General features: G+C 30.2%; 11 protein-coding genes across 11 annotated transcripts; 5 read left to right on the top strand and 6 right to left on the bottom strand. All coding sequences in view use genetic code 12, as the record gives it.

Moving 5' to 3' along the window:
* Positions 1-564: 564 nt before the first annotated feature.
* On the top strand, positions 565-1566 carry RJT21DRAFT_120495 (uncharacterized protein; the record flags this gene model as incomplete). Its single annotated transcript, XM_064881744.1, has 1 exon — positions 565-1566. A coding segment is annotated over one exon (1002 nt), but the record flags the coding sequence as incomplete, so codon positions are not given.
* A 1476-nt stretch (positions 1567-3042) lies between these two features.
* On the top strand, positions 3043-4132 carry RJT21DRAFT_120491 (uncharacterized protein). Its single transcript, XM_064881743.1, has one exon. The coding sequence runs from the start codon at positions 3050-3052 to the stop codon at positions 4112-4114; it is 1065 nt and encodes a 354-aa protein (XP_064738690.1). The 5' UTR covers positions 3043-3049; the 3' UTR covers positions 4115-4132.
* Positions 4133-4927: 795 nt separating this feature from the next.
* On the bottom strand, positions 4928-6173 carry RJT21DRAFT_35205 (uncharacterized protein). The gene has a single exon (XM_064884262.1). It carries the CDS (start codon positions 5909-5911, stop codon positions 5045-5047), a length of 867 nt encoding a protein of 288 aa, XP_064738689.1. The 5' UTR covers positions 5912-6173; the 3' UTR covers positions 4928-5044.
* A 98-nt stretch (positions 6174-6271) lies between these two features.
* RJT21DRAFT_106052 (uncharacterized protein) lies at positions 6272-10649 on the top strand. The gene is made up of 3 exons (XM_064879816.1): positions 6272-7185; positions 7315-9399; positions 9532-10649. Exons 1-3 carry the CDS (start codon positions 6454-6456, stop codon positions 10609-10611), a joined length of 3897 nt encoding a protein of 1298 aa, XP_064738688.1. The 5' UTR covers positions 6272-6453; the 3' UTR covers positions 10612-10649.
* Positions 10650-10663: 14 nt separating this feature from the next.
* On the bottom strand, positions 10664-12771 carry CPH1 (homeodomain family transcription factor). Its single transcript, XM_064885715.1, has one exon. The coding sequence runs from the start codon at positions 12455-12457 to the stop codon at positions 10721-10723; it is 1737 nt and encodes a 578-aa protein (XP_064738687.1). The 5' UTR covers positions 12458-12771; the 3' UTR covers positions 10664-10720.
* An 8-nt stretch (positions 12772-12779) lies between these two features.
* Positions 12780-14289, top strand: RJT21DRAFT_126595 (GATA-type transcription factor; the record flags this gene model as incomplete). The annotated part of the gene is made up of 1 exon (XM_064882866.1): positions 12780-14289. Exon 1 carries the CDS (start codon positions 13240-13242, stop codon positions 14287-14289), a length of 1050 nt encoding a protein of 349 aa, XP_064738686.1. The 5' UTR covers positions 12780-13239.
* KSP1 (putative serine/threonine protein kinase) lies at positions 14251-17078 on the bottom strand. The gene is made up of 2 exons (XM_064882865.1): positions 17049-17078; positions 14251-17024 (listed from the first exon to the last, which is right to left on the bottom strand). The coding sequence occupies exon 2, from the start codon at positions 16893-16895 to the stop codon at positions 14364-14366; it is 2532 nt and encodes an 843-aa protein (XP_064738685.1). The 5' UTR covers positions 16896-17024; positions 17049-17078; the 3' UTR covers positions 14251-14363.
* A 791-nt stretch (positions 17079-17869) lies between these two features.
* RJT21DRAFT_120479 (uncharacterized protein) lies at positions 17870-19522 on the top strand. Its single transcript, XM_064881742.1, has one exon. The coding sequence runs from the start codon at positions 17932-17934 to the stop codon at positions 19480-19482; it is 1551 nt and encodes a 516-aa protein (XP_064738684.1). The 5' UTR covers positions 17870-17931; the 3' UTR covers positions 19483-19522.
* Positions 19523-19587: 65 nt separating this feature from the next.
* On the bottom strand, positions 19588-21648 carry RJT21DRAFT_35176 (uncharacterized protein). Its single transcript, XM_064884261.1, has one exon. The coding sequence runs from the start codon at positions 21415-21417 to the stop codon at positions 19774-19776; it is 1644 nt and encodes a 547-aa protein (XP_064738683.1). The 5' UTR covers positions 21418-21648; the 3' UTR covers positions 19588-19773.
* Position 21649: 1 nt separating this feature from the next.
* RJT21DRAFT_35175 (Skp1 family, dimerization domain-containing protein) lies at positions 21650-22575 on the bottom strand. Its single transcript, XM_064884260.1, has one exon. It carries the CDS (start codon positions 22390-22392, stop codon positions 21898-21900), a length of 495 nt encoding a protein of 164 aa, XP_064738682.1. The 5' UTR covers positions 22393-22575; the 3' UTR covers positions 21650-21897.
* Positions 22576-23376, bottom strand: RJT21DRAFT_35174 (Skp1 family, dimerization domain-containing protein). Its single transcript, XM_064884259.1, has one exon. The coding sequence runs from the start codon at positions 23258-23260 to the stop codon at positions 22760-22762; it is 501 nt and encodes a 166-aa protein (XP_064738681.1). The 5' UTR covers positions 23261-23376; the 3' UTR covers positions 22576-22759.
* Positions 23377-23389: the final 13 nt, after the last annotated feature.

Genomic DNA, 23389 nt, shown 5'->3' with positions numbered 1-23389 from the left:
ACGAGCTTCCCACGGAGAAGAGAGACGCCAGATAGTAAAGACGAAGATTTCACAGGTGGAAGTTTGTATGAGAAATATGCCGAAGTTTACCCTCTCATAAAAAAAGTTGATTCAAATTACATTATCAAATCATTATTGAATAATACTTTTATCTCCATTTCTGATTTGTTCAATATGCGTATATCATATAATACATTTTTTCAAATAAACCGTTTTACTTCATGGTCCGGATTCATTGGTGCTATACATGGACTTTATTTTAGAACCATCTCTTGTTTGTTCCAATGTTATGATAGGAAACTGGATTTAACTATATTTAAAAATTTAGTTGATAGCAGTAATAAAAGGTATATGCAATATGTTGATGCATATTTTGAGTTTGCAACCAATACGAATATATCTGTTATGTATACAGCTGATTCATTGAGTAACATTTTAGAAGATGTTGAGACGTTTGAAGACCCATATGAGTCAAATGTCCATTGCCGAAAGATGATAAATGAAACTACTTATACATGCTTATTTGGAAATGTTGACATTGCATTTATCATTAGTATTGATTCAATGATTATTTTCGAATTGGATGTGAACATCGAACCCAAAACTGTCAAGTCTGAGGACAGAGTCATTCGATTCATTAGTTGTACAATACATCATGTGTATGCAAAAGATTATAATTTTGCTTTAATTATTGCGGCGTTTGTCCTTACTAGAATCAAAGGTTTTGCAAACGAAGATGATAGAATTTATACGTATAAGAAATCACTACTAATGACAGAGACAGAGAATAATGATATTAACAAATTTAGGTATGATCTTGTTGAGGAATTATGGAAAGATAAATTTTCAATGTTTAATAAAAAGGACAATGCTTATGTCCACAATAAATGGGACGACTTAAAGATCAGTTCGAAGAACTTTAAATTTCTAACGACTTTCAGTCAATTTGAAGATCTTGATCCCAATGATTTCGAAGACATACAAGAACTAGGAGAAGAATTTGGCGGCTTTTCGAGGATGTTCAGAGTTCGGCACACGGGAGCTAATAACACAATGGTGTTGAGAGTTTACGACATCAATCATTGTAAGCGGGTTCAAGGAGATACTGCAGACATCGAATTTCGAGTTAGTCTTTCTAAGCTAATAGAATGTTTCTGTCGTGCAGTGCGGGCGTATGTGCATGTTGGCAATGGTCCTACAGGGAAGTATGCCAGATATAATTTAAGATCACACCGATTTCCTTATATTCCAACATTATATAAATGTGGGTTTCTAAAATTTGACGATTTATCAAATGTGTCAGGGTTCTATTGCCTTGAAGAGGACTTCGAGAATTTTATGTTAGAATCTAGAAGAAGAAAGGGGAAGATTGAAAAATTAGCAAATGAATCGTTGGATAAGTTACATGAAGTCGGTCTTGTGATAGGCTCTCTTGATAAATCCAACATTATATATGATGGAAGTAGGATTATCTTTAATGATTTAAGTTTTGCAGGTATATTGGAATCTAGCCTGAGAGATGAGGATCAAGATGAGGATGATGATATCGCGAGAAGAGGTAATTATGAGAAGTACTATATTTATGAAGCTATTGAAGAAATATTTCCGGATACATAATTGTATTACGACTTTGAAAAATCAACATATCTCATATACTTTTGATTGATTCTCCCCAATGTTGTGTTGTTTTGATTACTATTAACTTTTTGATTATTGATTATTGCTCTTTGTTGTCTAATAATCCACAATATAAACTTGAACGTAGAGCCAAGGATGTTCAAAAAGTGACGAACTGAATTTCTGCAAAAGCTGCTAAACAGAATATTGCGAAATTTTACTTACTGTAGAAAGTAAAAGTTTAGCGGTACTATAGTTATACGCTAATCAATACTCGCGCGCAGGACACCCGAACCGCAGATTTTTGCAGCTCTCAAACATCATAAAAGCAGCATATTTTGAATATCGAAAATAAGGGATTAAACCTTACAATCAATTAGACAGTTAAATACAAATGACATACTTTCAGTATCAAATAGAACGATCAGTTGAGTTCTTCTTAAAATTTATAGATGATCTAGAATATAACATTATGGAAGATGAGACAAGATTGAAGGACATGTTAACAGAATATGATAATTTAAGTAATGATGAAAAAAACAATATATCTGAAGCCCGTCCCAAAAGTCATCCTTATGAAGAAGAGTTTCAAAAGTTATGCTTTATGTTAGGTGATTTCACAGTGCTTAAGAATAAAAACTTATATTTTCACATTGATGAGGATTATGCTAGCTCTAATCAATTTACTGATGATTTGGCTCACATTGCTGAAGGAGCACATTCATTAATCGTTTTGAAAATCTATAAGGATTATAGTAGTTCCCACAGTAAGGACTATACAACTAAACTTAATGCCTTATTCAAGAATATTTTTACGTTGTCGCTTACTTTTAATCTCGCTTTATCAACAAAAGAAGAAATTGATCCTACATGCTTCCCACGGAGAAGAGAGACGCCAGATAGTAAAGATGAAGATTTCACAGGTGGAAGTTTGTATGAGAAATATGTTGAAGTTTACCCTCTCATAAAGAAAGTTGATTCAAATTACATTATCAAATCATTATTGAATAATACGTTTATCTCCATTTCTGATTTGTTAAATATGGGTAGAACATATAATGGTGTCGATCGGATAAACTATATTGCTTCATGGTTCGAATTCTTTCTTTCTGCAAATGCACTTTATTTGCACAATCTTTCTTGTTTGTTCCAATGCTATGTGAATAAACTGAATTTATTTACAATTAGAAATTTGTTTGATAGCAGTAATAAAAGCTATCTGCAATATGTTGAAGCATATTTTGAATTTGCAACCAATACGAAGATATCTGTTATGTATACTGCTGATCCATTGAGTAACATTTTAGAAGATGTTGAGACGTTTGAAGAACCATATGAGTCAAATGTCCATTTCCGAAAGATGATAAATGAAACTACTTATACATGCTTATTTGGAAATGTTGACATTGCATTTATCATTAGTATTGATTCAATGATTATTTTTGAATTGGATGTGAACGTCGAGCCCAAAACTGTCAAGTATGATGACAGAGTCATTCGATTCATTAGTTGTACAATACATCATGTGTATGCAAAAGATTATAATTTTGCTTTAATTATTGCGGCGTTTGTCCTTACTAGAATCAAAGGTTTTGCAAACGAAGATGATAGAATTTATACGTATAAGAAATCGCTACTAATTACGGAAGTAGAGAATACAAAGATTATGAAATTTAGATATGATCTTGTTGAGGATTTATGGAAAGATAAATTTTCAATGTTTAATAAAAAGGACAATGCTTATGTCCACAATAAATGGGACGACTTAAAGATCAGTTCGAAGAACTTTAAATTTCTAACGACTTTCAGTCAATTTGAAGATCTTGATCCCAATGATTTCGAGGACATACAAGAACTAGGAGAAGAATTTGGAGGCTTTTCGAGGATGTTCAGAGTTCGGCACACGGGAGCTAATAACACAATGGTGTTGAGAGTTTACGACATCAATCATTGTAAGCGGGTTCAAGGAGATACTGCAGACATTGAATTTCGAGTTAGTCTTTCTAAGCTAATAGAATGTTTCTGTCGTGCAGTGCGGGCGTATGTGCATGTTGGCAATGGTCCTACAGGGAAGTATGCCAGATATAATTTAAGATCACACCGATTTCCTTATATTCCAACATTATATAAATGTGGGTTTCTAAAAATTGAAGATTTATCAAATGTTTCAGGGTTCTATTGCCTTGAAGAGGACTTCGAGAATTTTATGTTAGAATCTAGAAGAAGAAAGGGGAAGAATGAAAAATTAGCAAATGAATCGTTGGATAAGTTACATGAAGTCGGTCTTGTGATAGGCTCTCTCGATCAATCCAATATTATATATGATGGAAGTAAGATTATTTTTAATGATTTAAGTTTTGCAGGTATATTGGAATCTAGTCTGAGAGATGATGATCAAGATGAGGATGAGGATATCGTGAGAAGAGGTAGTTATTCGGTATATGGCGAGGCGTCTTATATTTATGAAGCTATTGAACAAATATTTCTGGAAGCATAATTTGTATAGTTTTAATTACGAAATTATTTATTGTGTCGGGCAAATTAAGATAAGGTGTGAAACTTAAGAGTAAATTTAGAATGTGACCCTAATCTACTTAGAAACTGTCTAACTCAACTTATAATTATTATATGAATGTATGTACTATATAGTTTACAAGCAGAACATACTTGTATATTGAGATAAAACTATATAAGAGATGCAAGTATAAAAGTAGAGGACTTGTGTAAATATATAGTAATTTAGGATCTAATAATGTTGTGGGCAACTCAGAGATAAGGATAAAGGGCGGCTGAAGTACCGTAGGTGATACGTTATTGGAACATATCTGTTAAGCGGTCGGTTTATTTAACACGGTTACACTATTCTATTTCCTCTTATCTATCTATCTAATATACACATCCTTAATGCCGCGATACTTCTATTAGGTATGTATATCTGTTCTTATTAGCTTTATGGTTTACAGTACGATTCATTCATATCATTTTTCATGTATTATCATGTTATGTTATGTTATGTTATGTTATACGATTACAATGATACTGAAAATACGAATACTCTGACTTCGTATAAGACATTAGCCATGAAGAATAAGATATTAGCATCTAAAACAGCTGAAGGTAATCTCAAAAGAACCTCTTTTGATGAGAAAGATGCTTCTCGTAGGTTAACGTATACAGGTATATATAAGAACTAAAGAGTAAATTACTCGCAATTCCGGTTTCATATACTCGAATTTCATTGGCTTTGGATCATACAGCAAAAAAATATCCATCATTAATATGTTGTCACGATCAATTAAGAAACACGTCAGCGACAGCCCAAATAACAGTTGATATGTTATTTGGCTGAATATCAGAATGACGTTTTCGTGCATCTTAAACGGAGATTCAAATGGAATGTTATTAATTCGTTCTGTAACACTGGTAATTACATTTTTTTGAATTCGATGGTAACCTTCTCTTCTGCTAACTGAATGTAACAATCTGGTATGACTCGACACCCCAGGTCACTGTCTTTTATTGATTCTTCGTATAATATAGGAACTTTAAAGAGTTGATGGAGTAAACGGAGGTAAAATGTTTCTGAAGCTTTAACGAGGTCGTTCTCACTGACGATGTAGATTGGATTCAGAAATATTGGCATCAAAAACTCGACATCTGTTAACATGAAAATACGAATTTTCAAACTATTTACAATTCTTGAAAGGTAGGAATCTTGAATTGGTGTGGAATCTTGAATTGGTGTTTTTGTGTTTGGAAAAATTTTTGAATAATGATTATATAGTGTTGTAGTTGGTTTATTTATTTGTCCAACTCTTCTTCCTATTCTGGAGGTTTGATTAAAATTAAAAGATATGGACAAATAAAAAATATTCTTTAATAATGTAAGAACTTGGGCAATAGAAAAATTTAAACCTTCATGATAGGGCCTGTAGAGGTCGTTCACACTACTTGTTATGGAATCTTTTCCAATGTCAATAATATAGTTTATGTCTTCGAAAAATGCAACAGATTCCATATAATCCCGCTGTAATCTCTCTATTGTACTTTTTTTTTTCATTACTCTGAAATCAGCAATCAAGAAGCATAATAATTGATATTGATCGTCATTTTGACCATGTCTTGGGGCAATATTAAGTCTTTGATTATCGTCTAAACCTCTGTATCTTTCATTCATTTCAGCTAAAGCACTTCGATCTTCCATAATATCAACTTGAAGGTACAGTCTCCTTCCAAGTATGTTCAAGTAATGACGAACTGAATCTTTTATCAAAGTGTTAAAAGTTATATTCATATTTGATATTAGGACTTGTAAAAGCTGCTAAACGCCAAGTTGCGAAATTATTTTTGCTACAATGTGCACAGGTTATATACTTTTGTCTTTTAACTACTAACAATGACTGTTAACGCGCACTCACAGATGAGTTTGTTTCAGATTTGTGCCAAATGTGAGAAAAGTAGTGAGTAAGAAACACCATGTTGCTTAGAAATATACTATGAAAGTTGTTGAAGAAATAGTTATTGAACACAACACACACATCAACAGGGTAAGATACTATCTTCACTGTCTAGTTACTTCATCACTCCATTACTGACTCTAATCCACTAGTCTCCTACTGACTTCACTAGTGCCCCCCACAGTATTGCAAAAAGTGAATTTTACCTGCACCCAAATAGGTAAACAAACATTTTGTGCGCGTGAGCCATAAACAGTGTCAATACCGAGTCCACTGTAAGTGATAATTCAGGATAATTAGTTCAGTAAGTAAACTTTAGATAATATAATACCATTAAAGTTTACTGACAGTATATTAGAAAAGATTACCCTTGTCAAAAATGTCACTGGTATCATTAAATTTTGCTGATGAATTATTTCGATGTATGACTTCAAGAGATGAGCCAGCATCTACTAAACTTGATCTAGTGAATCAACTTAAGACTCATGTTAAGAAAGAAGTTGTAGATTTAAATCAAGTACCTAAATATATTGAAGCATTATCTATTGCAGCAGATATACCAGATTTAGGAATTCTGTCTCATAGTTTTAGTGCATTATCCCATTTAATTAAACGAGTTAGTATGCAAGATAAATCAGGTACAAGTTTAAAAAGTCAAAGTTTTCTTGTATTACCAATAATTATAAATCGATTAGGTGATTCAAGATCAAGTACAGTTGCATCTGCTAGAAAGGCTCTTGAAGCGTATTGGTTATCTGCCCCAATTGAAGTAGATACATCAATTAAAGATGTAGCATTTAAACATCGAAATACAAGAATTTTAATTGAATCAATAAATTGGTTACATCATATAATTTTAAATTTAAATCCTCATTTTAAACTTGATAAATTTATTCCTCATATAACTAAAATCTTAGCAACAAATAATTCAATAGATGTTATTCATAGTATTAAAGAATTATTAGTTGATTATTATAATATGAGACATAATAAATTATATAAATTTGATTTAGCTCGAGAATTAGAAATTCTGAATGTACCTCAAAATGTTAAAGATTCAATTATGGATGATATAATTGGAGATTCTATAAGTAGAATTTCAGAAGATACAGTCATTCATAATCCTCAACCACAACCACAACCACAACCACTGCAGCATATTCCTCGAATTCAGAAACCAACATATTCTCAACCTCCTCCAAAACGAAATATGATAAGAAGTGAAAGTCCTAAATTACAGAATGTTCCTCAACTTTCTCATACAAGATCACCTACTCCTGTAATGGTTAATGATACTGATTTCAATGGTTCTCATCAATCGGAAGAATCTCAAGATTCTGATTTAGATCCAAAGTTAAATCAATTATTAAGTAAAGTTAATTATCAAGTAGATACATCCATTAAACCAATAAATTATGATAATCAAGAATCATTTTTTTCAATAATTCATGAAATGAATCCAATATTTGCTAGTAAAGAAACTGAATTTAATTGGTCTAATCGAGAGAAATATATAATTAAATTACGATCAATTATTCGAGGTAATAATGGATCTATTGAAAATATAATCTTATGTTTAAAAGATTGTTCTGAAGGGATTTGTAAAGCTATTAATTCTTTAAGAACAACATTAAGTGCTCATGGATGTCAATTAATTAAAGAAGCAGCTATAATATTAGAAAATAATTTTGATTCATTAATTGAATTATATTTACCAAGTCTTATAAGACTTAGTTCAAGTACAAAACATATAGCATCAATGAATGCAAATATGGCAATATGTGCAATATTTACTAATGCAACTTATACTTCAAGATTATTACAAAGAATTTATACTAGTTCAATTGATAAAAATTTTCAACCTCGTTCATATGCTAGTATTTGGTTACAAATTATAATTATAAGATTTTTTAATAATAATTCATTTATAACTGGATTAGATACTTGTAATAAAATTCTTAATAAACTTTTAACTGATCCTAATCCAAATGTTAGACTGTCAGCTAAAGAATTATTTTGGTGTTATTGGGATAAATTTCCTGAAGAAGCTGAAGGTTTATTACATAAATTTGAACCAAATATAGTTAAAGCTATTGAAAGATCTAAACCTAAACCATCTATAATTATTAATACTCCTAGTATTAATATAAAGAGATCAAGACCTTCATTAAAGGAATCTATTATTGAAAGAAATAAAGAACTTAAATTAAAGCAAAAGCAAATATCTCGTCCATCTTCAAGAGCTAATTCTGGAGGTACTGAACCTCGAAGAATTGAAGTTAATCGAATTAAATCTAATTCAATGCCTTCTAAACCTTTACCTATAGTGAATCATGTGGTAAATCCAATTTCAAATCCAATTTCAAATCCAATTTCAAATCCAATTCCACCATCTCCACCATCTCCAGTAATTGTTAAACCTATAATTCCATCAATATTACCTATATTAGATTCTAATGAATCTATTATTATTCCTACCAATAATATAAATTCATTTGATAAACAAAGTGATCCTATTCTAAAATTCTTATCATCTAATCAATTAGATCTTATAAGTGAAGGTATAAATTTATTAAAGTATGCAATTATGGGAGAAGAAGATCTTTCAACTGAAGTTAATCAATTATTACAAAAAATTTCATTACGTCAACCTAAATTATTACAACCACTTATACTTTCAAATGATGATTTATTTAAAAAAGTATTTCAATTCTTTAGTTGTGAAGATTTCTTAAGAATTTGTGGATTAATTATTAATAAAGTTGATGATAAATTAGTTAATTTAATTCTTGGAATTATTGATATTGATCCAATTTATGAATCAATTATAAAATTATTATCTTATATTATTAGTACTACTAATATTTTAGGAGATGATGAACTTATGATGCAAATTATTCAATATAAATCTCAATTAACTAAATTTTTACTTGAATTTTTATTTAAAGCTCTTGATAAAATTCCTATAAGTGATAGTTATTATCTGAAACTTACAACTAATTTACTTGATTTAATAATTATATTAAAATCTACTGAATCTTATGAATTATTTTCAAATTTATTAATTAAAGTTCATACAATTAATCCAGTATTATTTAATTCAGAATTAGATCTTTTTAATACTGATACTAATATTAAAGATGAAGTTGAATATATTATTGGAATTGATAATTTAAAACCATTTATTAGAGAAATTCCTGATTCAGTATTTGAATTAACTGAAGTTGCCCCAAAGAGTAATCTTGATAAATTCTCACCCGTCAAAGTTTCTAGTGATTTTACTATGATATGGCCTATTAAGAAAGCTAATGATGAATATACTCATGTGATTAGTAAAGATCGATTATCTAGTGAAGATATAAGTATTAAATCAGAATCCTTAGAAGTCCATGATACTGATGGAGATGAAAAGATGGATGAATTATCTCAAGAACAATCAGAAGAAAATGAGAATGAGAATGTGAATGAAAATGAAAATGAAAATGAAAATGAAAATGAAAATGAAAATGAAAATGAAAATGAAAATGAAAATGAAAATGAAAATGAAAATGAAAATGAAAATGAAAATGAAAATGAAAATGAAAATGTTTTCATGGTTACAAAAGTAGAAGGTGATCAACTAGCCAATGATTTGGCTCAAGTTCGACTTGAAACTAAAGATCCAATTCAATCCTTTATTGATAAAGTTGATCCACTTCGAAATATATCTACTAAGAATAAACAAATAGATATATATGAAGATTTTAAAGGTTCACCTCAAAAGGTTCGAGATTATGATTATTCTGAATTGAATTGGTTTAATTTACAATTATCAAAGATTGATATTGAAAAACAACAACTTGAAGAACCTCATGATTTTGAACTGTTATGTCAAAGTTTAAAGACTAGAACTATTAGTAGAAGAGGTATATCTCATGCCTTAGATTATTTACAAATTCAAAATCCTCAACAAGAAGAAGATATAAGAGATTCATTAATTGAATTCTTTACAGAAATTGAATTACTTTCATTAACTGATATTTCTAATGGATTAATTCTTTTACATCAATTATTAATTTATCGAATTAAAATTGATATTAATTGTTTATGGAAAATATTAATTAATCTTTGTAATGCAGATACTTCATTAGAAATTTTAGGAGAAATCTTTGATGAATGTTTAACCGGGATATATCATAGTCAAGAAATAATTGAAATAATTCTTCAATCATTAATTTATACATCACCATGTAAATCACTTATATTTTCATTAGAATGTTTAAGTAAATTATTAGAATGTGAATCAATTACTATAATACTTTCTAATGAATTTATATCAAATATTGATGATAAGATAAGACATTATATTAGTAATCGAGATGTAGATGTTAGAAGATATGTTATATTATGTTATGGAAGAATGTTGAAAGCTAGTAAGATTATTAGTATTAATAATGTAAATGTTGAGACAGGAGATGACAAGAATTGTATGGAGATTGTGTTACTGCAATTGTCTATAACTCAGAAGAAGTTAGTAGAGTATTATAGTGAATTATAGTGAATTATAGTGAATTATAGTGAATAATGAATTATAATTCTAATTATAAATAGTATAGTATAGTAATACATGTATTTAAATTACATAAGAGTTACACTAATGGTTATAGTTAATTCTCTAAATGAGAGGTAGATGCCATTGGGGTAGGAATTCCTCCATCAAATGCATCTGAAGTGTCGATATCTTTAGAAACAATTCGTGTGTTATTGTTATTGATCACTTGATCGAGAGTCGCTCTATGAGTCAAAGTACCATTATCATGGACTGGTTTAGTAATGCCTGCCTTTGATTTCTGTCTGCTGTGTTTAAGTGGCTGTTGCTGTTGTTGTGGTTGTTGTGGTTGCTGTTGCTGTTGCTGTTGCTGTTGCTGTTGAAGCCTCGAACTCATAGCCTGAGACATGGAATGCGACTGGGGATACACTACATACGGAGATCTTGCTATTGATTGAGAATGGGCAAGATGCATAAATGGAGGATTATTCACAGGTACCATAAACTCTTGTTCATTAGGTACTACGTATTGACCTCCATCTCCATACATTGGTAACCAATAATCTGGTTCATGATATGCCATATTCATATTCATATTCATATTATAAGATACTGGATAATCTGATGGAGGCATAACTATTGGTTGACCAGATTGATCAATATAATGAGAGGGGAACATGGATTGAGAAGGAGTTATAGAATTTCTTGGAAATGCTTGAAATTTAGCTGATAATGGAGGTTGAAATTGATTAGGAAATGGTGGAAACATTTCTTCCTTTGATGATAGTATTTTAGGTTGAATTGGTAATTGAGATACAGGAGTTCTCATAGGTAAAGTTTGTTCTATTAAATATTCTTCATTATAAGCAACTTGACTTGTTCCTGCGCCTTGACTTAAAGGTTGAAAGAAGAATGATGAATCAACTATTGAATCATAATTTTCTTCATTAACATTATTATATGATGTACCACCAGTTTTAAAATTTGTATCTAAATTAACATAATCATCCAGAATTATTTGTCCATTAGTATCAAAATAATCAAGAGGGAAATCATCATCATTATCTGAATTAGCTTTAAATTGGGAGGGAGTTTCATGATTTAAGAATTCAAATTCTTGTCCCTGTCCTTGTCCTTGTCCATGTCCATGACCTTGTCCTTGACCTTGTGGTTGAAGTAATATAGGATTTGTAGTAGTTGAATATTCTGGTGATGATTTATCTTCTTGTTCATCAATTAACTTCTTTTGTTTAGCCATATGTTCAGCTAATTGAGTATATAAAGTTTGAGTTTCATCATATTCAAATGATTGAGCAGGCTCTCGAACAGCTATAGTTGTTGGACTTTGATCTTGTTTTTCTTTCTTTAAATCTCGTTCTAAAGCATCAGCCATAAGTTTATCATGAGGTACATTAAACCAAAAGAATACTTTTTGTTTCTTTTGAGTTCTTAAACATGAATTCTTAAATAAGAATTCTAAAAATTCTGATCGTGGAGGTTCTAAAATAGCATCAGTTCCACACTTTAAATTTCTTAAATCAGAAAAGATTCCTTCTTCAAATTTCTTTCTATCTATAATCTTTCTACCAAAATGTTGAAATTTATATACAATACATCTTACAATATCTGTTCCAGTTACGAAATATAAATTATTCCAAAATACACAACTTACAAATCCTTCATCTGGATTAAGATAATATCTTCTTATAACTTGATTTTCTTGCCAGTTGGCTGGTGCCGTGGCTAAGAAGAATTTAAGATCTTCAATTAATCTTAAAGATTCTTGTACATCTTCTGCTTCTTCAGTTGTAGGACTTAAATCATTTATTTCTTGTTTAATTGTTACTCCAGTCATGACTGAAGTACAATATTAATATTAATATAGGAATAGGAATAATATTGGGAAAAAGATGTCTGTATTAGTCAATAGTATAACAAGTGACAATAACTTAAAGATGAGGAGAACTAAAGTAAGGGGATGTTTAAGTTATTTCTCGATGATCTAATTAATATTAATGGTGATAATGATATATGTTTGGTACATACACTCACTAATAATTAAGGTAGAGTTCAATATACTTAATTAACACTGTTGAGGATGAAACACTTGATGCAACTAAACTAACTATAAATGTTTTAGATTCACAATTGAAACTTATTCTATATCACTCTATATGTGTTAGAGAAAAGTGGTAATTTATTTATATGTTTCAGATCTCGAATGTAAAACATGTCACAAAAGCAATCCGAAACACATAGTTGAATCGTCTAGACTCGCACGCCCACACATGTACAGTACTTTTTGCCCCATCTCATCAGGTACAAACTCCTCACCGCACACTTTCCTAATTGGGGTATGCATAAAATACTTTAACTTTTGCAGCATATTAAACTTTCCTATCTCACGCGAGGCGCTATGATGGATCTTAACCGTTTTGCGTTTTGCAGTCATTTCTATCATTGTAACTTTTTGTTGTAGTTTCCTAATTAGACTTCTCTAGAATTCATTTTATACTGCTAATAGATTTTATCAATTAATTGGATCAAATAAATTGGGAGAGTGTCAATCAATTATCTATTGCTTTTGTGATTGTGCTTATTACTAAAGATCTTAATCTAGCGGTACTTGACATTATCATGACATCTCATCCACCTGCTACTCAACGGTTTCCATTAACTAATAACCAAATCAATCAAATTACTCTTCCCAGTTTTTCAACTCTAATCCAACTGATTCAAGAACGTCGGACCCCCCATCTCATTGCCGATAACATTTCCGATTCTGTTTTAGCTGCTAGACAACTATGTCAAATTAAATATCAACCTCAGAACCAAACACAACACCAAATCCCAGCTTATGGCCCATATCTTCAAGTTAATTCATTTCCCAATACTAATGATATAACATCACTACAGGTATTGGAAAATAATGTATTTACTGGGTTACTTGATTTATATTATCGAGCAATATTTACTTCTATTGGTGTAGGAGAGTTACAAGCAAGTTTTGAGAATAAGTTATGTCAGAATGTAACTTATGGAGACGATGTTATTTATACTATTAATGCAGATTCTTCTGTTGCTATGATGACAAAATCAAACTTTAGGGAATTTATTAATAGTTTTCCAGCTAATTTATCAGATAATTATAATGTTAATGCCAATTTAGGTACTCTTTCAACTTTGATAAATACGTTAAAGTATAGGTATGCTGCTACCAGCTCCATCCTGCACTTGACCAACAGTGATGATATTGATCGAGATTCAGATCGTATAATTGTATCTAATCCATTACCATCAAATGATATATCTTCAAATGCTTCTACTAAATCTCCAAGTCAATCTAGTAAACGTAAAGGTGGGAAAAGAGAGAAGAAGAAAGTTATAAGACCCAAAAGGAAATACACTAGAAAGAAAACAGTAGATGTATGTGTCCATTGTAAATGTGTAGATACTCCTGAATGGAGAAAAGGTCCCCCTGGTTCAGGACCTCTATGTAATGCATGTGGACTCTTTTACACTAAGCTTGTTAAGAAGTTTGAATTTGATGATGCATTAGCTATTTTTAATCATAGGAAAAGTCTGGGAGAAGTTAATAATAGAATTATTCCAACCCATGAAGAGAAGGAAGATATTTTACAAAAGATAGTATCGTCTACAGTAAAGATAGAATCTTCTATAGTATAATTATTAGTATAATAAACTATGTCGTATATGTATATTTTTCTTAAACTGATCTTTTTAATTAAACTATCAATAAACTATTCATAATCACTCCATTCTTTTCTATAGAAAGATCCATCACTTCCATTCACTGAAGATGTTCCACTTAAGATGGCAGAAGGAAGTGATCCATTAGGAAGAAATTTAGAATGACTTATATCATCCTTACCTTTTTTAGAAAATTTAGGAATTGGAACTTGAACTGATTGTGTACCAGATGAAGTTGGAACTGGAACTGCTGGAGTTTGATGTGATATCGAACCTCGTCTAAATGGTGGAACATATTTACCATTAACAGAATTGGCTGAAGAAGAAAGAGTGGATATACTATCCTGAGCAGATATTGGCCATTTTTGACCCATAAATGTATTCTTAAAACTATGACCATTAACAATAGTAGTATTAGGAACAATCGGTTCACTAATAGCATTTGTAACTTGAACTACTTTATCATTTTCAGATATTAAAATATGACTACTATGACTATTATTATTGTTTTTATAAGCTGGTTTTTTAAAGTATCCATAACCACTACTACTTTCATTTTCAGATTTCAATTTATCAATTTCACTTAATTCAAAATCCCCTTCCAAATGGAATACTTCCTCATCATTCAAATTTAATCTCAGCATCTCTTCAGTTACCGGTTCAATAACAGGAGATCTAGCATAAGTAGGAGATCTTAAATGAGGAGGAGCATATTTTCCAGTAGATGAGCCATAAGAATGAGGCGTTCCTGGAGCTAACAGATGGAAAGTAGATGCAACTGCATTACCATTGGTATTATTATTACTGTTGGTAGCATTAACATTACTAGGAGTTCCAATGAATTTTCTAGCTTTTGTAGCAGAAAACAGTCTAGACTTTCTCTTATGAGAAGTTCCTTGATTATTATTATTATTTTGACTAGAAGTTTCATCCTTCCCATGATGATATTGAGAAGAATGTTCTTGACGTCTACCAGATCTACTTCTTGGTTTATTCTTTCGATAATTTTTCTTCCAAGAGCGAAGTTTCCTCTTTTTACCATCCCCATTTGATGGTAAATTTTCATGAATTTTACTATCAATATTATTAAATCTTTGTTCACCATATTTATCCATATAATGATTAAAAACTGATTTGGGGGTAAAGAAATCTTCTCTATTAAACTTTGATTGTTGAACTCTTAAATTTTGTGATTGATTATAAGAAGCTACATTAAATGGTTTTCTAGTATTTCTAAATTTATTACCTCCACCTCCAAAGCTTCCAATTGGAATTGGTTTCAAATTAGTTGTACTTGAAAGAAGTGCATCAGCTCTATGATTATGAGGAATTGGGAAATCATCTAAAACTCGAGATTGAGATTCTATATTACCATAATGTTTAATACGATTAGAATCATTATCAGTAGTAGATAATGAAGAAGAAACTTTTTCTTGAGAAGTTTTCTCATTAACAAATCTTGGTTTTAATGGTGATTGACCAAGAATATCATTTCTCTTATAATTATAATCGATTTCTTCAGTTTCATTTTCATTTTCATGGTCATTGTCATTCTCATTTTCATTCTCAACATATTCATCTTCTCCATCATCTTCTTCATAATCACTAGCCCAATATTCTTCATCAATTGTAAAATATCGAAGTTCTTCTAAATCATTCTTTGTATTTTGTAAACTACGATTATCCGGATCAATATTTAAACAAGATCTTAAAACTTTAAACATATCACCACTCATACGGGGAAAGATATCAAATAACACTTCTCGATTTCCAGCAAATTGAATAAATCTTTTATCGGAATAATTTGCTACTTGAAAAGGATTTTTATGAAATACTAAAGTTAATAAAATTACTCCAATTGACCAAAGATCAATTTTTGAAGCATCATAATTATCTAATTCAGAATCAAATAATTCTGGAGCCATATAACGTTCAGATCCAACATCAAATTCATCTTTATCAGTTATAATTTTATTAGTAGTTGCTAACCCCCAATCACATAATTTAATTGACCAATCTTCAGTAATTAAAATATTTTCCGGTTTTAAATCTCGATGATAAACTCCATGATTATGACAAAATTCTAAAGCATTTAAAATTTGTTGAAATACATCTTTAATATCTTGAGTGGTTGTTGGACCATTAAAATTATGAATTGCTTCATATAAATCACCTCGAGAACAATAATCTAAAATTAAATAAGAATCAAAATGATCATACAATGTAGAAATATTGGCATGAGATCCAAGAATCTTATGGATCTTGATTTCTTTCTCTGCCTCTTGATAAAGTCCATTAAGTATGGAATCTTTATTATGTTTAAAACCTTTTGGCTTTGAATTAGGAGATCGAAGTTTAGCAGGACTTGAAGATGGTCGTTGATCTTTTTCTTTATCATTATCTCCTCCTCCATCTCGTTTATAACCTATTGGATAAATGAATTTAACAGCAACAAGAATATCATTATGTAAAGTATCTTTAGCAAGTGATACTAAACCATAAGAACCTTCACTAATGTCTCCACATTTTTGATATCGATCTCTCAACAACGCACCATGGTCGTATCTTTCATATTCGTCCATGGTAGATGTAGTGGATACGAAATGAATGTCAGAATAAAAGTAAAAAAAATATTAATGATAATGAAAATAATGATAATGATGATAATAATAATAATTATAATAGTTATAATAATAATAATAATAATAATAATAATAATAATAATAATAATAATATAATAGCTAACCTAATGGAATTGAACAATAAGATGCAATAAGTAATATAACAAGATTAAGTAAAAGGCTGAATTCGTTAGTTGGTCATAAAGTGATTAAATAAACAATGATAATAATAATAATAATAATAATAAATATAATAATATAATATAATATAATATGCTGAAAAGTCGTAAATTGATATATCTATGAGTAATTTGAGTCGTTGAAATGAGTAGTAGTAGTTTGTATGTTTGGGTATAGTTAAACGGATGACGCAGTAAGACAAGTCAAGTATAAATCAAGTATTGGTAGTAAGACACAAGGTTGATATATAAACCGGATCGATATGGAGATTTCCGAAATGATTGACTGACTGACTGATTCACAACAAGTTGGGGTAGACTCGATCGGACACTTGTTAATGAAAACTGTCTACAAAGTTGGAATGGGACGATTATAATTTCGTTTAAGATAGAATGATCTGTCTGTGCTGTATATAACTACTATCTGGTATTATGCTATTGTGCTATTCCCTCTGTTAATATGATTGTACTTCGTATAAATATAAGTAAAAGTATAAAAGTGTCGTAGTGAATGTGCGATGGTCCCAGCCAGCAATGATTCATTTACCCAATTCGGCATCGTTGGGTCTGGAGACAATGCGACAAAAGCGAGAAAAAGAAACAAAAAAGACAAAGACAAGACAAGACAAGACGCAGAAAAATAGACAAACGACGCAGACAGAGACAGAGACAGAGACATGAGGGAGGGATATCTTATGTCGCAACAAAACAAGCAAATAAATAAATAAATACGACTTTTTGCCTCTTACCGGAAACAGGTCAATATATGATCGATTCGTTATGATATACATCAATTAAAGATTATTCAATACATAATAATGGAAGAACAAATCCCGACATTTCTTGCTGTGACAGGCATTGAAGATGAGGCAGTAGCCAAACAATTTCTTGAATTAACTAATGGAGATTTGGAATATGCCGTAACATTATTCATGGAATCAAATCATCCTCAAGTTGCACCCACCATAACTGATAGCAATAATAATAATAATAATGAAGATGAAGAATTGGCTCAAAGATTACAACAAGAAGCGTATGGAGAATCAACTGTAAGAGAAGCAGATTCAACTGTCCATAGACATGAACAATTAATAGAATCGAATTTTCATTATTCTGGTCCAAGTAATTTACCTACCGATATGTTTGGAACATCAAGAGGAGGAGTATTTAATCAAAGATTTGATGAAGAAGAAAATAGATATTATAGATCGATGGAAAGAAGAGACTCACCTGATTCAGATGAAGAATATCATGATGCCAATACTAATGACTATGGATATGGATATGATAATGAAGATAATAATAATGAAGATGATGAGATTATGATAATTGATTCAGATGAACATGAACATGAAAGAGATAGACCATTATCCCGTAGACGTAGATTACGAGAATCTAGAATTAATGAATTAACAGCCACTCAAAGACGATTGGCAGAATTATTTAGACCACCATTTGATATTATTAGTCCAATTAATATAGATACAGCAAAACAAGAAGGTAAAGCAAATAATAAATGGATTTTAATTAATATTCAAGATGCAACCGATTTCCAATCTCAAGTATTAAATCGAGATTTTTGGTCAAAATCAGATATAAAATCTATAATTAAAGAAAATTTTATCTTTTTACAATATCATCATGATTCTCCTAATGGTATAAGTTATACTAATTTTTATTCAGTTGAATCTTTTCCTCATATTGCTATATTAGATCCTTTAACTGGTGAAAGAGTATTAAAATGGAAAGATGGTGAAGTTCCTACCACTGATAAATGGATTGATGATGTTCAAGAATTCTTAAGTAAATTCTCTTTACATCCTGATTCTAAAAATCCTACTGTTAAACATGAAGTAGTATTTGATCCAGATACTCTTTCTGAAGAACAACAAATTGAATATGCATTAAAACAATCTATTCTTGCTAATGGAGGTAATTCAGTTAATGATGCAATTCCTATTGAAGATAGTCAAGATAGTGAAGGTGAAGGTGATGATGATCAAGAATCTCCACAAATTGAACAAGAACCAGAACATGAAAAGGAACCAGAATCAATCGATCCATTTGATCAAATTAAACCCATTGATCATCAAGAACCATCAAATGGAGCAGTTACAAGAATTCAAATTAGATTTCCTAATGGTAAGAGATTAGTTCATAAATTTAATTTAAGTGATACAATCTTAATAATCTTTCAATGGCTCAAATACGTTCTACAAGAGCATGCTGATGAATACGGATTATCATCTAATGATAGATTTATCTTATCAAATAGTTCAGCAAAGGCATTTAAGTTTATAGAATCATTGGATATCAATGTAGAAGAGGCCAGTTTGAAAAATGCCAGTATTTTATTAGAAAAGGAATAATTAGTATTAGTATTAGTATTAGTATTAGTATTAGTATTAGTATTAGTATTAGTATTAGTATTAGTATTAGTATTAGTATTAGTATTAGTATTAGTATTAGTATTAGTATTAGTATTAGTATTAGTATTAGTATTAGTATTAGTATTAGTATTAGTATTAGTATTAGTATTAGTATTAGTATTAGTATTAGTATTAGTATTAGTATTAGTATTAGTATTAGTATTAGTATTAGTATTAGTATTAGTATTAGTATTAGTATTGCTAAATATATATAGACTTGAACTAACATTCTCAAGGTGAGATGGTAGGAAATTTATCTATAGGAGGTAATAAAGGTATTCTAAACGATGAACCTACCAGTGTAGACCGTATACCTAAAAGTTGTTTGTATTTTTGTTTAAGTAATATCTCTTCTTCAGTTTCTTCTACTTTAACTTCGGGTTCATGATTTTCTTCACTATCTTCATCACTTTCATCCTCTTCTCCTTCTCCTTCTCCTTCTCCTTCATATTTATCTTTATCATTATCATTATCTGAAGCTTCACTATCATTTTGTTGATCTTCATCACCAATAGATTTATCAACTACTTCTCCTTGTGTGATTGCAATATCTTCAACCTCGGATTCACCTTCACCTTTATTTGCTTTATTGATTTCCTTTCTTAATAATTGTAAATCCAGATCAATCTCACTATTGGTCAATCCGGAGAATTCATTCAACTTAACTTTCTTTCGAGGGTGATGTAATTCTATTTGACTCTCTAATTGATGAGAATTTTGAGAATTTTCAAAATCTACTGCTGCTTGTATAATACCTCGTTTAAGATGAGTCAATTCATACTTATTCTTTTGAAGATATTGACTATCAAGATTAATATAATTAGTATCCTTATTACTTTGAATTAGATCTTTAACATTACTAGTATTTGTAGTATCAATTACTGATGCAGGAATTGGTTTATGATTAAATTCATTTATTGTAGCATTTTGTCTAATTGTAAAGGAATCTTCAACTGCTGATTTAGTATCACTAAGATTTAATACTGTTCTATAATAATGTTTCCATTGTCGAGAAGTCTTTTCATTATAATTAACATTATGATAATCATTATATAATTGATTTAATTCATCATAAGTCTTTAATATCATTGCTTGTTTACGTTGCATTAATTCATAATAATATCTCTTCCAAATTATAGTGGAATTTCCAAGAGAATTATCTCGAAGTAATTTGGATTGATATTCATTTTCATTAACTATTGTCTTTAAACCACTCTTATGTGGTTTAAAGAATTTATCGAATAAGTATGGAAATGGTAATTTAGAATGATCATGGTGACTTGGATCATGTTCACCATTATCATTACCATTACCATTACCATTCCCATTATTATTAGAACTAGTAGTATTAGTATTAGAATTAGTATGCCTACTAATTGCATCATTATCTTCTTTATTATTAATCTCACCCAAAGTTCCATCAAATGCCAAGGGACTTTGAAGATTCTTTACAACTTCTCGTAACTCTTCTTCATACTCATCAAGTGACTTAAGTATATCCAGTTTTTCTTCAATCTGTTTCATACTCATAAGGATTAAATCCTCAGTATTTGTCTTAATATTATTAATAGTCTCAACTTCAAAATTATAAATCCGCAGCCAGTTACGATCGTTCGCATTAGCAATTTTAATCAGACTATTAATTCTTTCAATTAATTTATTTATTCGTGAAAGTCGTGATGTAATATAATTTTTACTAACAAATTTAAATTCTTGACTAAGTTCTTCTTCTAAATTTGTTAATTGTTCGACACTTAAATTAGGGATTTTTGTCAAGGTTTCAGTAAATAAATCATGATCTTCATGATCTTCATGTTCATCTACTTCACTACGACTGTCATTATTATTATTATGGTCAGTTTGTTGATGTGACATTATTGAATTTAATATTTAATATCTATTGTTAAATTATTGATGGAAATGGTAGCGAAATATTTCTTACTTTTACCTATCGTATAATTGTCTGATTTCTTTACTAACAATATAAAATGGGCCTTATAACTGGAAAATGTATTGTTGACTAATTCGATTAGAAGTTCTATATGACAAATTAATCAGACAGTGTTAAATTCAGACACTTTGCATCGATAGTGCTTTTGTTCTAAATTGGGAAATGGAACACTTTTGCGATAAATCGATTATAAAAATTTAATTGCTGGTGGGAATGGTCGTGCGAACAGGGACAATAATTTAACCCTATATGGTCATAGTCATAGTCATACTACTACACAACTACACAACTGTTACTATTACGTAGATAATATATCGTAGAACATAAATACATTTAGATGAAATAGATGAAATAAGCTATGTAAAATTAACAATACTGAACTTTAGTTATTCATACTTAAACACTTAACGATCTTCAGCCCATTCATTTTCTCTCTTAATAGCAGCTTCTTCTTCAGGAGAGAAATCATTAGTAATATTAAAAATTCTTCTCAACTCTTCTGGTGACTTTTCTTTAATCATTTCAGCAACAATCTTACATCCACAATCTCTTAATGGAGTAATGGTTAAATAGTTAGCAGCAAGAATAATTTCATACAACATTTCTTGATCAACTTTAAAAAATGATCTATCCCATTCTTCTATAGGAGCAGTCTTCTTAGCATCTTCATCATCTTCATCAGGGAATACGGTATTTTTATGATGTTCACACCATTCTAAAACTTTTGATAATACAATACCTCTAACATTTGGAGTAGGTGCTACAAAGTCTTCAGTTAATCCATCAGGATTTAAATCATTAATCATATTCTTAAGAACTCCTGACTTTTCAGCAACCTTCTGATCAACTGTAAACTTCTCTTCATCAGACGATATAATTATAATCTTTGGTGTTGACATTTTGATGATATATTATGGTGATGTAACTTAACTTGTGTGGTACTCAATCAATCAAATAAAGATTAAATTTTGGAAACTCTGGAAAACGATCCTACCAATCCTTTATATAAAATCACTAGGCGTAATAAAAAAAATGGTGGGAAACAACTAAGTGTTTCAGATATTTTACTGCCACATTTTTTCGACTATCACGACAAGCAAGAACAAGTACGATTATGAGGGTTCCAGTATGCCAGACAAGTGTACTGGGTGCGACTAAAACAATTACTATTTTCTATAAATACTATTCCTAAATAAGTAACTATTAACTATTAACAATTAACTGTTAACTGTTAACTATTAATTAACTTTTATAACTATTAATTAACTATTTCGTCCATCGGTCTTCTCTTTTAATGGCTGCTTCTTCTTCAGGGGTGAAATCATTAGGTACATTGAAGAGTTCTCTTATTTGTTCAGTAGAATTACCTTTCATCATGTTTGCAACAGTGGTACATCCTACATGTAGTAATTGATTAATATTTAAGTAATTAGCAGCCATAATAATTTCAAACATCATATCTTGTTCAAAACAAAGCCTAAAGAACTTGTTATCCCATTTTGTTAGAACAGGAGGACGACTTAGTACATCAACTTGATTTTCGTCAGGTTCAGGGAATTTTGTAGTTTTATAGTGTTCACACCATTCTACTACTTTCTTCAAAACTTTACCTTCAATAAGTAGGGGTATTTCTATATCTGCAGTTAATCCATCAACTCCCGCGAATTCAATGGCACTTTTGATTGTAATTGACCTTTCTGCAACTCTCTGTTCAACTATAAACGTCTCACCATCAGAAGACACTAAGGTTACCTTAGGACGAGCCATTATTGTTGAGAAGAATGAATCAATCAATCAATCAATCAATCATTCAAATTAATTAATTTAAAATTGAAATCATCGAAATACCCCGATCACAGGAATCTTAAAAAATATTAATAGATTTACGAACTTTTG

This window comes from Scheffersomyces amazonensis, assembly GCF_036850825.1.
Source record: "Scheffersomyces amazonensis strain UFMG-HMD-26.3 chromosome Unknown RJT21scaffold_3, whole genome shotgun sequence".
Classification (NCBI taxonomy): domain Eukaryota; kingdom Fungi; phylum Ascomycota; class Pichiomycetes; order Serinales; family Debaryomycetaceae; genus Scheffersomyces; species Scheffersomyces amazonensis.
This window is presented reverse-complemented; position numbering and strand designations above follow the sequence as displayed.